Below are 16,981 nucleotides of genomic sequence, written 5' to 3'. Positions count from 1 at the left end.
TCCCTGCTGTGACGGATGAGGGAACAGAATATCTGAAGCCTGTACGTAGGGTCTGCACACTTGTCTGTCATAGTTCTCAGTTCTTTGGCAACTCTGCCCATACCACTGTACACCAGGATTTTGAGTTAGGACAGGAATGAGTCAAAGGAGAAGCAGGATCAAATCCAGTGGATCTGCCAGTAGCATTCACCACCCATTACTCCACATACTGCAGAGGAATGGTAGGGGTTACAGATTCAGTTGTGGCCACTCCCTCGATGAAATCTTGGACCTACAGATGTCACCAGCAAAATCCCCATTGGCTTCAGTGGGGCCAGGATTTCACTTTATGGACTGTGGGAAATGTTTCTCCTCTGATCCCTCACAAAGAATCCCTATGAACCAAGTCTGGGTACTGTTAAGCTTGACAGAGGGGGAATGATTTGGTTCCTATAAAAGAAAATAGGAAAACTGAGGGTATAGAAGTTGATAGTCACTTGATAGAATTCTGCCTAAAAAGCTCAAAGATTAGGTTGCGAATGAAGGACCCAATTAGAACTGGAAGGGACTTCGAGAAGTCATCTAGTCCAGTCCCTCCTACTCATGGTAGAACTAAGTATTATCTAGACCATTCCTGACCGGTATTTATCTAACCTGCTCTTAAAAATCTCAAATGATGGAGATTCTGCAACCTCCCTGGGCAATTTATTCCAGTGTTTAACCACCCTGACAATTAGGAAGTTTTTCCAAATGTCCAGCCTAAATCTCCCTTGCTGCAATTTAAGCCCATTGCTTCTTGACCTCTCCTCAGAAGTTAAGGAGAACAATTTACCACCCTCCTCTTTGTAACAACCTTTTCTGTACTTGAAAACTGTTATCGTGTCCCCTCTCAGTCTTAAACAAACCCAATTTTTTCAATCTTCCCTCAGACCTTTAAACATTTTTGTTTCTCTTCTCTGGATGTTCTCCAATTTGCCCATATCTTTCCTGAAATGTAGAACCCAGATCCCTTTCCGCAGTGCTCCTTCCTAAGCAGTTCTTTCCCAAGTGGAGTACTTTGCATTTGTCCTTACTGAATTTTATCCTATTTACTGCAGACCATTTCTCCAGATCATCTGAATTTTAATCCTATCCTCCAATGCACTTGCAACCCCTCCCAGCTGGGTACCATCCACAAATATTATAAGTGTACTCTCTATGCCATTATCTAAATCATTGGTGAAGATATTGAACAGAACAAAACCCAAAATTGATCCCTGTAGGACCCCCACTCAATATGCCCTTCCAACTTAACTATGAACCACAGATAACAGTTTTCCAACCACTATGCACCCACCTTATAGGAGGTCCATCTAGGTTGTATTTCCCTAGTTTGTTTATGAAAAAGTCATGTGAGACAGTATCAAAATCAAGATATATCACATCTACCACTTCTCCCTATCCACAAGGATTGTTACCCTGTCAAAGAAAGCTATCAGGTTGGTTTGACACAATTTGTTCTTGACAAATCCATGCTGATTGTACTTATCACCTTATTGTGTTCAATGTATTTATATTCATGCAGCAGCTGTGCTGATTTTTTCTACCTCATTCTGTCTGAAATTTCTGTCTCTTGGATATCAGATAAGGCCAAGGTTGGAAATATATAAGCATGATGAAAAAATTCCCTGAAGGATCAGCTCTCATGAATTAATGAAAGATGGCAGAGAAGAATTTTGATGCACTTCAATGAATACTAAATCATTTACCTGTTTTGAAAATCCAGAAGTTCACTGTTAATTTTTTCAATGTCCAAGTCACTCCAAAATATTTCATAGTATCCACTGATATTAGCATTAACCGAATTGTAAAGACCATAAAGTTTCTGAAGCAGTGTAAGCTCCCGTTTTATTTTATGTAGTTCTGGATATTCTGTTCCAAATTTTAAAAGAAGCAAATTTGTGATTATCTATTAGATTCAAACTATTTAAGAAAAATATAATCTGTCTTTTTAAAATGACGTTTTAATAAACATAAAGGGTCAGGTTTTGACACAATTATTCACACTGAGTAGTGAATACTCCCCAAATAGTCCCAAAAAAGTCCCTTTGAGCAGAATCTGGCCCACAGTAATTACTCAGTTTCCCACCAGTGTATGACCACTTCTTTATATCATAAACCTAACCATATTATGGAGAGACAACTCATGACTTTGTACTTAATTTGTGTTGAAGGCATCTAAAGTGGACACTTAGTCTATCAATTTCATACGAAAACTAAAATATTTTCTTCCCAAATTTGCACCAGTTACTAGAGAGGTACAAATTTAATAACATTTAAAATTATCTTATAAAATATGTTAAAAGTTAGAAGCATTTAGAAATGACCCCATTTTAAAAAAAGTCACTCATTTTATTGCAGTGCTTTGGGGATTGTAGCTAAATATATTGTTAAAATTTAGAAATGTCAAACTTGCCATTTGCAGGCACATTTCTTTCTTTCTTTTTTTAGGCAAAGTTACAATAAAATGTAAGCATACTTCATTGCTATGACTGTGACAGAGGTCTGGAATCCATTACTTCCACTTATCTCTGTGACATTTTCTGCACTGGGGCTGGAACTCCCAAGCCAGCCCCGCCCTCGCAGCTGCCCTGTTGTGGCCAGCGGCAGGATCTCGGAGCTCCCACTGCAGTGGGGGACCCAGGAGCCCCAGCAGCAGTGGGTGCTGAACCCGCTTCTCCCTTTTGTCAGGGATATTTTTAGTGAAAGTCAGAGACAGATCATGGGCTTCTGTGAATTTTTGTTAATTGCTTGTGACCTATCCATGACTTTTACTAAATACATAAGTGACAAACTTAGCATTATTCATTGTACATTACTTACTCAGGGATCAGGTTAATAGTCAAAAAACCTGACTAAAGATTCTGACTTGCTCCATGGAGAGCCCTTCTCCTGAGTTTGCTAAAAAGGAAAAGGGTGACCAAATTTCTGAACACCTCTGAAGTTGCTCTATCTAGACTTTTAACAACATTTGAGGAGTTGACCAGGGAGCAAGCTGGAACAAATGGTTTAAATTCTAAGATATACACAATTTTGATTGAAAACAATGTTGATAATAAACAACTTAAATGAAAAGATGGGCGAGGGATTAGGACAAAGAAATGGGTCTGGATGAGTGGGTCTCTGTATGGGAAAGAGGATAAACATCTTCAATTAGTGTAGCTCTTAATGAAAATGTTTATAAATTACTGTCTAGATGGCATCATGGGCAGCAGGTTTGTATAATTTTTGGTGATGCCCAAGTGGATCCATCTCATCCACAGGACAGACCGGGGCAACAGCCTGGGTTTCGCACTTTGAGGGGCCCCACGCTTCAGGGGGATGTGGGGGGTCCAGGGTGGCCTGGGGGGTTAGAAGGGTGCCTGGCGCTGATAGCAGCGAGCAACCCTGCTCCGCCCCACCTCTTCCCACCATGCCCCCACTCCACCTCTTCCCCAAAGCCCCCGCCCCTGAGCAATGCTGGGAGCTGGCGAGGTGGAGCAGAGTGGGCTGGGGCCAGGTCACTCGCTGCTGCCAGCGCCAGGCCTCCCACTAACTCCCCAGTCTGCCTTGGACCACGTGACCCCCTGAAGGACAAGGCAGGGGTAGGCACCACCATGTTGTGCAATGAACACTTGACAAAATTACCAAACTTAGTGACAGACATTGGCGGTAGGGAGGTATTATGTCATTCAATCATCCAACCCATAACATAGCACACATTTTGCCATACTGAAAAAAAAAAACCCGTAACCTCGCTAATAATAACAATAATAATAATTAATAATAATAAATTCAACTTATATAAATTGATGAAAAATGTGTGTATACGGCATATGAGATTATATGAGAAATGAAAATGAGCTTGCTTTGGGATTTTACAAGGCACTTTTATCATTTAAACACATTTGGTACCTTGAGTAATGATAACACTTCTTGCAAATCACATAAATAGGGAACCCACGGTCCCCTTCCCTCACCCCATTGCAAAGGCACAGGGGTTATTGCTGGCTGCCCTAGGGCTGCAGAAAACCCTATGGGCAAAACATATGGAAAGAAGAGGATCAATTTATATAGAGGGCTGAAGCGGACTCCCATAGTGCATTAATTAACAATAAATACATCAAAATTAAATACATTACAGAGATAAGAACCTGGCATGACAGACTTTACTTCATGAGAAGCTCCAGAGAAAGAAGACCCAGAGGGAATAATGGTAAAAGTAATCCTAGGGAGACCAAAGGGGCTGGTAGAGGGAGCAGACAGAGAACAAGGTTAGAGGCAGAGTCACTTGCAGAGTTGACCCAGTCTTCTGCCTCTCCCCTGTGGGTGGAAACACAGGCCTGGTCTACACTACGCGTTTAAACCGAATTTAGCAGCGTTAAACCGATTTAACCCTGCACCCGTCCACATAACGAGGCCCTTTATATTGATATAAAGGGCTCTTTAAACCGATTTCTGTACTCCTCCTCGATGAGAGGAGTAGCACTGAAATCGGTATTGCCATGTTGGATTAGGGTTCGTGGGGCCGCAAATCGACGGTATTGGCCTCCGGGCGGTATCCCACAGTGCACCGTTGTGACCGCTCTGGAAAGCAAACTGAACTCGGATGCACTGGCCAGGTAGACAGGAAAAGCCCCGCAAACTTTTGAATTTCATTTCCTGTTTGCCCAGCGTGGAGCTCTGATCAACATGGGTGGTGATGCAGTCTCAAATCCAAAAAAAGCTCCAGCATGGACCATATGGGAGATACTGGATCTGATCACTGTATGGGCAGACAAATCTGTTCTATCAGAGCTCCGTAACAGAAGACGAAATGCCAAAGCATTTGAAAAAATCTCCAGGCTATGATAGATAGAGGCCACAGCACAGTGCTGTGTAACAAGCATAATGGAAAGCCAAAGAATGAAATGGACGCTCATGGAGGGAGGGAGGGGGCACTGAGGACTCCAGCTATCCCACAGTCCCCAAAAAGTATTTGCATTCTTGGCTGAGCTTCCAATGCCTGAAGGGTCAAAAACATTTTCCCAGGTGTTTCAGGGTATATGTCATCAATTTACACCCTTACCCCCCCCCCCAAAAAAGAAAAGGGAAAAAAACGTTTCTTGCCTTTTTTCAATGTCACCGTATGTCTACTGCATGCTGCTGGTAGACGGGGTGCTGCAGCGCTGAACACCAGCATCCCCTTCCCGGTGGCAGACCGTACAATCTGACTGCTATCCATCGTCATCATCAGCCCGTGAGTGCTCTTGGCTGGCCTCGGTGAGGTCGGCCAGGGGCACCTGGGTAAAAATGGGAATGACTGTCATTCCCGGCAGATGGTACAGAATGGCTGGTAACCGTCTTCATCACAGCAACTCCATCAGCCCCCCCCCCCCCTTTCATGTCTAAAGAAAAAATTCTGTACTGCCTGGACTATCATAGCAGCAGGAGGCTGGGGTTCTCTCCCCCTCCACCCTTTAATGTCCTGTCTGGACTATCATAGCAGCTGGAGGCTTCCTCCCACTCATTTTATCTCACTAAAAAGTCAGTATTTCTTATTCCTGCATTCTTTATTACTTCATCACGTAAATGAGGGGACACTGCCACGGTAGCCCAGGAGGGTTGGGGGAGGAGGGAAGCAACGGGTGGGGTTGTTGCAGGGGTACCCCCTAGAATGGCATGCAGCTCATCATTTCTGCGGGATCTCTGGGGCTCTGACATGGAGTGGCTGTGCTCTCTGGTTCTCTAGTACACTTGCCCCATATTTTAGGCAGGACTGACTCTATTTTTAGATAAAACATAAAGAAGGGAATGACCCGGGGAGTCATTCCCATTTTTGTCCATGCGCCCCCGGCTGACCTCTGCGAGGCCAGCCAGGAGCACCCATGACAGCAGCAGACGGTACAGAATGACTGATAACCGTCATCTTATCGCCAATTTACAATGGCAAACAGTGCAATAGGGATGGTAACCATCTCTGCTACCTTGCTAAGGCAAATGAATGCTGCTGTGTAGCACTGCAGTACCGCCTCCATCAGCAGCATCCAGTACACATACGGTGACAGTGACAAAAGGCTAAACAGGCTCCATGGTTGCCATGCTCTGGCGTCTGCCAGGGCAATCCAGAGAAAAAGGGCGCGAAATGATTGTCTGCTGTTGCTTTCACAGAGGAAGGACTGAGTGACGACTTTTACCCAGAATCACCCATGACACTGTTTTTGCTTCAGGATCTCAACCCAGAATTCCAATGGGCAGGGGAGACTGCGGGAACTATGGGATAGCTACGAGATAGCTACCCACAGTGCAACGCTCCGGAAATCGACGCTAGCCTCCGTACATGGACACACCGCCAAATTAATGTGCTTAGTGTGGCCGCGTGCACTCGACTTTATACAATCTGTTTTACAAAACCGGTTTATGCAAAATCGGAATAATCCCGTAGTGTAGACATACCCACACTGATCACTATCACTATAGGAGGGAGCAATAGAATGGAATGCCCAGAAGAATGAATGAACTGAGGCCAATTTCCTGAAGGGATCCTTACCCTTGCACAGCTTTTCTAGCTCCGACATTTACATTTCTACACAGGGTGGTTTGGCCCACAGAAATAAAAAACTGCACATTTTCCACGGACCAGTGGAAAAAAACAGGTACAATTCAAGTGACTTTTAAAACTGCCTATGAAACTGAGTTAACAAAATAAATGAGCTTATGAACAACCAGAAAATATACTTCTCAAGTAAAAAAAAACTATAAATGGACTTCTTTGCAAGGAAATTGTAAGTTTTCTTACAGGAAAAGCCACAAACTGTCTGGAAAGGAAGACCACTCCATACGGCTAAATGCAGTGCCTTGCATGGTGTCAAGTATCAGAGGGGTAACCGTGTTAGTCTGGATCTGTAAAAGCAGCAAAGAGTCCTGTGGCACCTTATAGACTAACAAGACATATTGGAGCATGAGTTTTCGTGAACATACTGGTGCATCCGACAAAGTGGGTATTCACCCACGAAAGCTCACGCTCCAATACGTCTGTTAGTCTATAAGGTGCCACAGGACTCTTCGCTGCTTTTACAAATCCAGACTAACAAGGCTACCCTTCTGATACTGGAAAGGAAGAGTAGATTGAATTACTTGCCTCAGTGAAATTAAATATCCAGAGAATTGCTGTGCCTGTGATGATGACTGGGGCTTGCTCACTTGTGGCTCTCCCTCCTCATGCTGTGGAGGCACGGCCACGTAGGTCTGCATCTGCAAGCAGGCACCCTGCTTCCGGTGCAGCTCCCATTGGCAGTGCTGGCCAATGGGCTGGGGAAAGAGGGGAAGGAAAAGGGAGAAATTGTAGGGAGCTCTGAAGCAGGGGAGAGGGGACTTGTCTGGTACAAAGGGGGGGCTCTTTGGAGGGGGGGACAGTGGCACAGAGGTCGTTGGGAGTCTCTTTGGGGGGGCAGAGGGTTGTGTGGGTCTCAGGTCCCTCCCCCTCCCTGCTGTGGAGGCGTGGCCAGACAGTTCTGGCACTGCCCCCTGCAGCTCCCATTGGTCGGGCTTCCCAGCCAATGGTCTGGGAGCTGGGTCAGTGCTGGGGTCTCCCAGCAGCATGCAGTGACTCTGGGGACAGGGGAGCTTCTTGTGGGGAGGCGGGGGAACTGCCCCCGAGGTGAGAGCGCTCCACATTGCCAACCCATGGCGCAGGACCCCCCAAAGCAAGAACCTGGGGCCCAAACATTGGTGGAGCTGGGCCCACCTTCATGAATATTGATGAGCATGGGCACCACGGGCCCATATTACTCGCTGCCTATGGATGGCATTGGACTTCAGTTGTGATCCATCACATTTTTGCTACTAGGGAGGCACTCTGTTGTAAGGTTGCAGGGAAAGGTGGGAGGAAATTATTAAAAAGATTTATCTTATGACAAAATGCCAGCTTCCTAGAGATCCCTCGACCTGCTTACTTAATGCCCCAGGAAAGGATCTACATTTTAAACAGAGCAACAAATTAATTTATTATTTATTGCAGCTAGGCTTTGTATTGCACATTATTAGAAAAATATGACCCCCTCCTCCTATGGAATTGTGGCATAGTAAAATATGGACTGTCCTTGTAATGCAAAAGCTTTCACACCACAAAGCACCAAAAAGAGGATACGTATGTATACATATTTCTGTCGTCTCATAGGGTGAGCACTAAATGTAATATTTATAAAATAAGGTGTTTATTGCATTTTTGTCATAACTTTAATTTAAACCAAAGCATTTTTGGGGGCACTTTACTCTAGACAAGGAACATATTTTACTACAATGAAGCTTACACTGAAAGCATTTACCAGTATCACTATCAGGATTTACAGGGCCCAGGATAAGGTGTCAGCATCCCCTCTTTGGTCCAGAGCCTTGCTGGACCCCATCTCCCAGAGAAGCTATCCATGATGTAAATTTCTGTAGCTCATCCCTTCCTGTCAGAGAGCTCGCTGTCCCTTATTTCTAACCCTATCCCTTGTTTTTAATGACCCTTCCCTCACCAACCCTGCCAGTCCCTAGGCCTGCACTCACACAGCTTAGTACTCATATTCAACCATGCCCACTCATACAGTGACCGCAGAGACCTTAGTTGAATTGAGTGTGGGTACTAATTTTTATATCAATTCATTAATATATTGATAAGACAATCTACTCTAAAAGTGTCACCAAAGCGTAACAAAGACAGAAGCTCAGGTTTCTGTCAGAGGTAGGCAGACTCCATCCAAGATGCCTTTGCAATCTTCAATAAGCTGTCTCCTGGGTGCAGTCACTATGGGTATGCCTACACTGCAATTCAACACCCAGGGCTGGCCTGGGTCAGCTGATTCAGGTTCTCAGGGCTTAGGCTAAGGGGTTGTTCAGTTGCTATGTAGATTTTCGGGCTCAGGCCAGAGCCCCTGACCATGCAGACAATCATCTACACAGCAATTAAACAGCCCAGTAACCTAAGCCCTGCAAGCCCGAGTCAGCTGACACAGGCCAGCTGCATTTGTTTAACTGCAGTGCAGACATACCCTTATATTAACAAGAATTTGTCATGTTGCATCTCCTTCGGAGCTCCGTTTCTCAAAAAAGCTGTCTTCTTTATGTCAGGTAGAATCTATGGTTAAACTCCATTTCTGCACAGGGTTGTCTAAACCACCTGTGACTGCAAATAAAGGATTCCTCTGAGGATGTTGACCCAGATCTTCAGGTGTGTCACAACGCCTCTTTGTGCAGCTGAGGAAGGTGGGCAAAGGTAGTTTAAAGTCACCTTTGCAGTCACTCAGGGCCAGATTTGTAAAGGTATTTAGGCACCTAAAGATGAAGCTAGGCGCTTAGTGGGATTTCAAATGCTCCTAGGCACTTTTGAAAACCCCAGTAGGTACCTACTTGCATCATTAGGTGCCTAAATACCTTTAGATATGTCACCTCCAGCCTCTGGGCAACAGGGGACCAGTTTGGTATTGGATACAAACTGCTGCAACTGCTATAATTTTCCTTTGATTTTAGTTCATATTTTTGAAGCAGAAGTACCTGAGGTCTATTTTGTTGTCATATTGAGGTCCTAAGTGGCCACAGGTTTGTTAGAGATGTCTGTAACAGAGTTAATTAAAATCCATAACCTTTTAATTTCTCTTGATATTTGTTTAGACCTCCAGATTACAACAGCAAATGTTGAGATGATATCCCAGTCTAGGTCTACACTGGAGTGGGAGGGGAGGGATTGACCTAAAGATATGCAATGTCAGCTACGAATAGCATAGCTGAAGTTGGTGTATCTTAGGTCGATTTACCTGGCCGTGAGGACGGCGGCGAGTTAACTGCTGCTGCTCCTCTGTTGGCTCCGCTTCCGCCTCTCGCCGCGGTGGAGTTCCAGAGTCGATGGCAGAGCAATTGGGGATTGATTTTATCACATCTATACTAGATGCGCTAAATCAATCCTCGATAGATCAATCACAACCCGCTGATCTGGCGGGTAGTGTAGACATATCCCCAGTGACAATATCTGATTAGCCCTTTGTACAACTAAGACCCAAACCTTAATGGACAAAGCTGCCAGACAGACAGCAACCACACAAACGCTTGGCTAATATTATTTGCCTGGTATTTATTTTGCGACATTCTGAACTCCAACTGTGGCATCATTACCTGTGACAGAAAGACCAAATAATTCCTCCCCACTAGAAAAAGTGATATACTTCCTCCACAGTTCATCAAACTTGGCTTGGAAGATTTGTAATCTATCACTTGCTTCCCAGGGAGGAATGTCTTCCGCACCAGGGCCTCTGCAAAAATCAACATAGTCAAATTCACATATACGGTAATACCAATTGTGCAGGTTTTCCAACGAGCATCATAGCGGTACTGTTTAAAGAAATGGAAAACTCTCCTAGCCCACACACTATGAAATATTTTTTAAACATGAGGGATTTTTTTCTGACAATTGAGGTTTATCACAAAAGATCTGAGAAGACAGACCAAAAATATAGTTGTTTTGACATCAGATGTTAAGTCTTTCCTAAGGGTCTTTCCTACATTTCTGGTGACACAACTCGCCCTAACTGCCAGCATCTGAAGTTAACAGGAACAAAAAGTTCAACAAATGTTTTATTTTGTTTTTATTACTTTACATTAATTTTTATTTTAAAATATGTATTTTAATTAATGTGATTTTCACTTTCACTCTTCATGAAACAAGGGAAAATCACTACAACAGATAGCAATCAACACTCAATGGAGAAGATTACAATAGTTAGTGCCAGAGACAAAATTAAACCATCAAGTAAATACGACGATATATGATTTTTGCCCCTACTGTAAACTCAGATGGCTCAGTGCATTGGGTAACAGGATTCAGCAGGCCTAAATCTCCATTGATTTCAAAGGGACTATTCACACATTTAAAATTAAGCACACGCTTAAGTGCTTTGCTGGATCAGGACCTTAGAAGCGTTTGACTTGAGATTTGGGCTGAGGTTCTGGTTGATTCTTATTTTTTCCAATCCTAATTAATTCATCTAACATTACAAACTTGAATCTTACACTGAAATTACTGAAATGAATCTATGGCAATAATAGTATTTGCCCAACCCAGGCCTTTAAGGGTAAAACACATTGGAAAAAAAATTTGCTTTTTGAAACTATGTATTTCTTTCAGCTGTAATGTGCCTCTTACAGCTTCTTGTTAGTTTCCTGAAGACATCTTAGATGTACCCTTATGGAACAATTACCAATGTAACATAATGTTGTACTACACCATGATTCACTCACTTTTCATTATAGTCTGTGTAAAATTCCACAGCATCAATCTGGAACTTTTTAACACCATTCAATAAATCTGTTTTCATGGATGGTTGCACTTCAAGCAGCAAGTCCTGAATCTTCAATACCTATCATAAGTAAATATATGCATAAAAGTGAAAATAATCAGGAGGATTTGAAATAAGTGAATGTTTAAAATAAACTGGTTCTCCTTCAGTCATGTGGCACAAAAAATTCTGACAAGAATAACTGTACTTTGCCTACTCTAAAAGTGATAAAGCTACAGTACCTGTGTGTTTAGGTTCTTCCAAGCATATGCCAACCCATCAACTCTTTCTGCATTTCCATCTTTAAACAGTAGATCATACTTATGTAGCAGAGCATAAGATTCCTCTATAGGTCCAACTGTAATGTCAATTTTAATCTCAGCCTCTCGTATTTCCTTTAGTGCTTCCATTGCTCCTCGCACATCATCAAGATCATTGATTGGCCTGTTTAATCGCTTGCTGAGATTGTCAATGAATGTGTAAATTGCATCCATGTCCATGGCAGCTTTTTTATTTAAAGCTAATCCAAATGATCTCTGCCTCAAACGACATTCCTGAATTAAGGCCATTTTCAAAGACTCAGTTGCAAAATCCACTGATTCCAATATGCAATGACTTGGCAGTTCTCTAATTTGGATTTCTAATTGCTAAGAATAAAACAAATGATCAACTTTACTGCACTATAACTTTTCTCTGAACACCAGAAGAATTTTAAGCAATACTTACAGAAAAGTAATTAATCTGTGTTTGGAATTCAGATATCACTGGGTTAGTCTCCAGAAATTCTTTTACTTTTTCCTCTGGATCCTAATATAAATGGAGAATTGTGCATTATTGTTTAACATTTATAGTAGCCTCCTTATCCCCGAATGGGCTAGGTGCTGTGCAAACATAAATGAAGACATGGTCTCTGTCTCAAAGCTTAAGATCAAATTTAAATTTTATAAATCATTCCAACTGCTCTGTTTTTCTGTCTTCTCTCCTTTTCCCGTTCCCCTTTTGAATCACATTTTCTGTATCTGTCAGCAGGAAATTGACACAGACCATGATTCCAGTTACCACTCCAAATATCTCTATGGAGTTTGAAATCAAGCCACCAAAACTATGGTGGGAATTTTTAGTCTATCCATCCCCACTCATTGCAGAACAACTCATATTCACCAACACCTAGAACATCTTCATGAAGTTGAAAATACACTCTATAGCCGCCTAACTGTAGCTGAATGAATCAACAGTCCCTTCTCCCAGAAATTGTATGTTTTTTACCTATACTTTACAGATACTAATATAAAACTAGGGCATATTCAGCACCAGATCATTTAGCACACAGTGCAACTTGGTGGGAGGAAATACTAATGATTGCATTGGCATGACATTCTGCTCCTACAGAGGCTGGCTGTTGGGCTCTGTACAAGTTGAAGTTGCAGTTTCACCTCCATCCTCCTACCCAGATATATTTTTGGTCCTGTATAGGCTCACTTTGAACTATCTGATCTTCATCCAGGTGCTAATCTGTAGCTGGCATTGAGAGGTCTTTTGTGATTACGCTTTTTGCATCTGCTGAGGAGAGAGAAAGCAGAGTATCACCTGTGTATTGTTAGTTATGAAGACGATGGCAACTCACAATTTGCACAAATGGTCTCACAGAGACTCTGAAGAGAAAGAAGGACAGCACTGATTCCTGCAGAACTCTATACATAAGTGCTCCTGTGGATGAAGAGCAGCCATCATTCACAACTCTTGGAATATTCGTGGAGAAACCATTTATTTAATGGTTTAATGATTGAAACCATTACAGTGCTATATCATTTAATCTTGCAAGTCTTGTAAGTGCAGCAGCAGCAGCGGCCAGCTCTGTCAAAGGCTGAGGAAAGGTTAGGTAATCTCTGAGGTTCAGCCAATATTCATGGCCACGAAGTAGCTCCCCATAGGGGCTTTTAGAGTTGTCTTAATGGCAATCCCTGGTCTGAAGTCTGACTGATTGTGAAGGATCCAGAAAGCCAGCAGATGCCATAGACTGTTGGAGCTTGGTTGTCACACGCACTCTATGATTTTGCTTAGGAGGGGAGGTAGGAAGCAGCCAGTAGTTAGAGAGATGGCATTCATGATGTGCAAGGATCAGACAGACTCTCTCATTCTTTAGCGTGAAGGGCTGGTAGTCTGTCCTCACTAAAGGAGGCACTTCTATGTTTCTCTGCACTGGCTTTCACTAATCAGGAGCTTCCCGGATCTATGTCACAAGTTATTACTTGCCAAGCCAAGAGTTCAACAAGTATGTGATGGAGCCAAGAGTTCAACAAGTATGTGATGGAGCCAAACTCAGAGCAAAAACCCATCCACCATCCTGGACTCTGTTCTGGTTTAAAATCTTCAGTCCTGGCTTGGTTTTCCTGTGTGCAGTTTATCCTTTCTGTGAAGTTGAATGAAAGCTCCTTGCAGCATCTGGTGCCTGTGTCTGAGGCCTCATTTGTGCATTCAGGGAGGATTAGCCAGTTTACTCTTTGGAATATCTCTGCAGGCTCTGATTCCCCAGAGACAATGGTTGAGGAGAAGATGGTTCTTTTCACTTCCCATACAGCTGAGGCACATTCCTGTAGCAAGTCCTTCCCCTGTTGTCAGAAAGATTCAGAGTGGATTTTGTGCTACCAACATTTTGTTTTTTCTGTCTTCTTCTGACCAATAAAAAATATGTCACCACCTTGTTCTTTTGACATAGTTCATCAGGGAATTGTGGTCATTTATGTGGTCAGTAAGAAAGAAAGGGAAGTATTAGGGCTGAGGTATCAACTTTATACTGTAAAATCTTGAGATATAGCAAATACTTATGTACAAAAAATAAACCAATTGCTCCTAGAAAATGTTTGAGGGTGAAGAAACATGATAGTCAAAATCATGCACTGTTTACAGTTATTAATATAACCAAAAGCAGATCATTTTTCCCAGTAAAAGGTAGCATGTTTTGCAATAAAGTGAGATATATTAATATATGTATTTAACCTGATTCCAGATGCTGGAGAATTTAGCAAAGCTCTTCAAAATATCCACTGCATCAGTTTTAAGAGATAAAATTACTGTGGTAAGCTGGATCACAGCTTTGTTCACATCCTTGTGTTCACTGATCTGTTTGTCCAAAGGTCTCAATGCCATCATCTTGGTGAGTTTGCTCTCATCACCCAGCTCGATGGCAGCAGTCTGTTCCATCTGACGTAAATGAAACAACAGTAAACCTGCGTCCAATAGTTTTACTGAATATTCTACAACAAGAATGAGTAACTTATGAGCGCAGATAAAAATAAAAGAAAAACACTCTTCATGAATAACCACTTGCTCTTAGTTTAGCTCATGTCACTGAAATATAATTCTATTCTTAAAGGTGACTTTGTAAAAATGGCTTTGTGGGGTTCCATGTTTGTGTCTCAGTGATTTCTGAATCAACTGTGCTGCATTTATAAGTAACATTGGGGGGCGGTTTCCCCTAAACTGCTAACCCTGCAATTCCTGTCTGGGCTCTGAGAGCAAAGCTGAGTTCTTTCCTTCTTGCATATACAAGCTTCTGTAAGCTGCAGAGGGGCAAATGGAACATAGTAAACAATTCTGTTCTGATGATGCATAAGGAGAAATTGAATCCTACTCCTTCTCTCTTAGCTGTTTTCATGATGTAGGGCTTAAAGGAGGAAAAAGCAGTAAATCCTTTATTTTTGTCATTGAAATCAGCAGATATGACTTACCAGACACAGGGAACAGATATGCTGAATAAAAAGGAAACATTTTTACAAAGTATCAGAGGGGTAGCAATGTTAGTCTGGATCTGTAAAAGCAGCAAAAAGTCCTGTGGCACCTTATAGACTAACAGACGTATTGGAGCATGAGCTTTCGTGGGGGGAAAACACATGCATCGGACAAAGTGGGTATTCACCCACGGATGCTCATGCTCCAATACATCTGTTAGTCTATAAGGTGCCACAGGACTCTTTGCCATTTTTGCAAAGCCACTTTTCAGAGAACCAGCTTGGAAATGAAGCATTTTCTCTTTCCCTTTCCTGGAATTAGAGCCAGCTCCTTCCCTTCTTTGATGGTCATAGAGATAGAGAATTTATTTGTGCAACCTTCAATCAGATAGAGTTTTTCCTTTGACTTTCAACCCGAAACAGATGAGGCATGGCACTGCAGGCCCCACACTCTTAGATATTCCAGTAGTAGCACCAGTATTTTTTTTTTAAAAAACACACCCTACTGTATGTATTAACTATGGCTAGAAAGGACATGATTTCCACTGTCCAGAGGAGAAATGTTTTCTGTCTACAGACCCTGCTAGAGCCCTAGGCATAACTAACAGTGTGAATCAAAGTAGAACTGGTGGTGGCACAACAGTAACATGCTAGGTATAAGATAACACCAAATAAGCACATTCCTGACCAGCAAGGATGGCGCAAAACCACACATATCTCTTGAGTAACTATGTTAACACATTCCTAAGAGATGGTACAAGAACACATCGACCCTTCCTAAAGATAAGGAAGGAATGACAGGATAATGGATAAGTATGTTTTGTTCAAACTAGCAGGTACGAGGTATAAGGTTGGTAACTAACAATATCTAGGGCAGGGATCAGCAACCTTTCAGAAGTGGTGTGCCGAGTCTTTATTTATTCACTCTAATTTAAGGTTTTGTGTGCCAGTAATACATTTTAACATTTTTAGAAGGTCTCTTTCTATAAGTCTATAATACATAACTATTTGTTTTATGTAAAATAAATAAGGTTTTTAAAGTGTTTAAGAAGCTTCATTTAAAATTAAATTAAAATGCAGAGCCCCCTAGATCGGTGGCCAGGACCTGGGCAGTGTGAGTGCCACTGAAAATCAGCTCGCGTGCCGCCTTCGGCACTCGTGCCATAGGTTGCCTACCCCAGATCTAGAGTGTAATACATAACTTGTTTGTACTAATGTATAAAAGAAGTCGTCATAGGAGGGGCATCTTTGTATTGGCCTAGGGGACAGCCTCCTGTTATGCTGGCTGAGCTTTTACCTTGTCACAGGCATACATGTGACCTCTTGGACCCATTGTTCAACTCAAGTGTTTAGACTCATTTCTGACACACATTAAGCATTAGGTTTGAAAGAAGTGTGCTTTTGAAAATTGTCCGTGTTTCCTGAATCAACTTATCTGAAGCCTGCTTTCCCTGTCGCTGTTATATACAGACTTGCAAATCAAAAATGTGCACTGTCTTTTTGTCCCATGGAGTTTCTGAGCCTGATCCAAGAAGGATCAGTCCAGACAGTATGCTCCTCCATGTAACTTCTTAAAACTGCTACATCTGAGGGCTACATAGAAATACAACATTCTGCTTCTTTAAGCTAAAGCTATTGCCATTCCATGGTCATCTGGCAGGCCAGGCTAGTAATTATAACTCTGCCCCTAGAGTGCAGACAAGTCACTTGCATGACAAGCCTAGGATCCACCAGCCCAAGTGAGGTTGCTCAAAATGATGAATATTTTTATTGGATAAACTAGGTATTCGTATGTCCTTTTGGTTCCCTCATTTCCCCCCTCCCTTCCTTCCTCTTTTCTCTGGGAACCCATTGAAGCTCCTTTCGAAGCTCCAAGGGCCACTTATTTTCCTATTTGCTCCCCACTTCCCTTTAAGAGCCATGTGCTGAACCAACTATTCCAACAGTGGAAGATCTGCACACTTC

At 42.5% G+C, this 16,981-nt stretch overlaps 1 protein-coding gene across 2 annotated transcripts in view; it reads right to left on the bottom strand.

Moving 5' to 3' along the window:
* The window catches only part of LOC115646112 (dynein heavy chain 5, axonemal-like), a 297,132-nt gene that overhangs the window by 193,720 nt on the left and 86,431 nt on the right, over nt 1–16,981 (bottom strand). For both annotated transcript variants that reach the window (XM_030551608.1, XM_030551609.1), the window contains 6 exons: nt 14,286–14,489; nt 12,015–12,095; nt 11,531–11,935; nt 11,251–11,369; nt 10,129–10,265; nt 1,728–1,890 (listed from right to left, as the gene is read on the bottom strand). In XM_030551608.1, coding sequence (XP_030407468.1) covers nt 1,728–1,890; nt 10,129–10,265; nt 11,251–11,369; nt 11,531–11,935; nt 12,015–12,095; nt 14,286–14,489 — 1,109 coding nt within the window. The remainder of the gene's footprint in view (nt 1–1,727; nt 1,891–10,128; nt 10,266–11,250; nt 11,370–11,530; nt 11,936–12,014; nt 12,096–14,285; nt 14,490–16,981) is intronic.

Source organism: Gopherus evgoodei, chromosome 2, assembly GCF_007399415.2.
Source record: "Gopherus evgoodei ecotype Sinaloan lineage chromosome 2, rGopEvg1_v1.p, whole genome shotgun sequence".
NCBI classification, from domain to species: Eukaryota; Metazoa; Chordata; order Testudines; family Testudinidae; genus Gopherus; species Gopherus evgoodei.
Note: the sequence above shows the minus strand (reverse complement) of the source record. Positions and strands in the feature narration are given on the sequence as shown.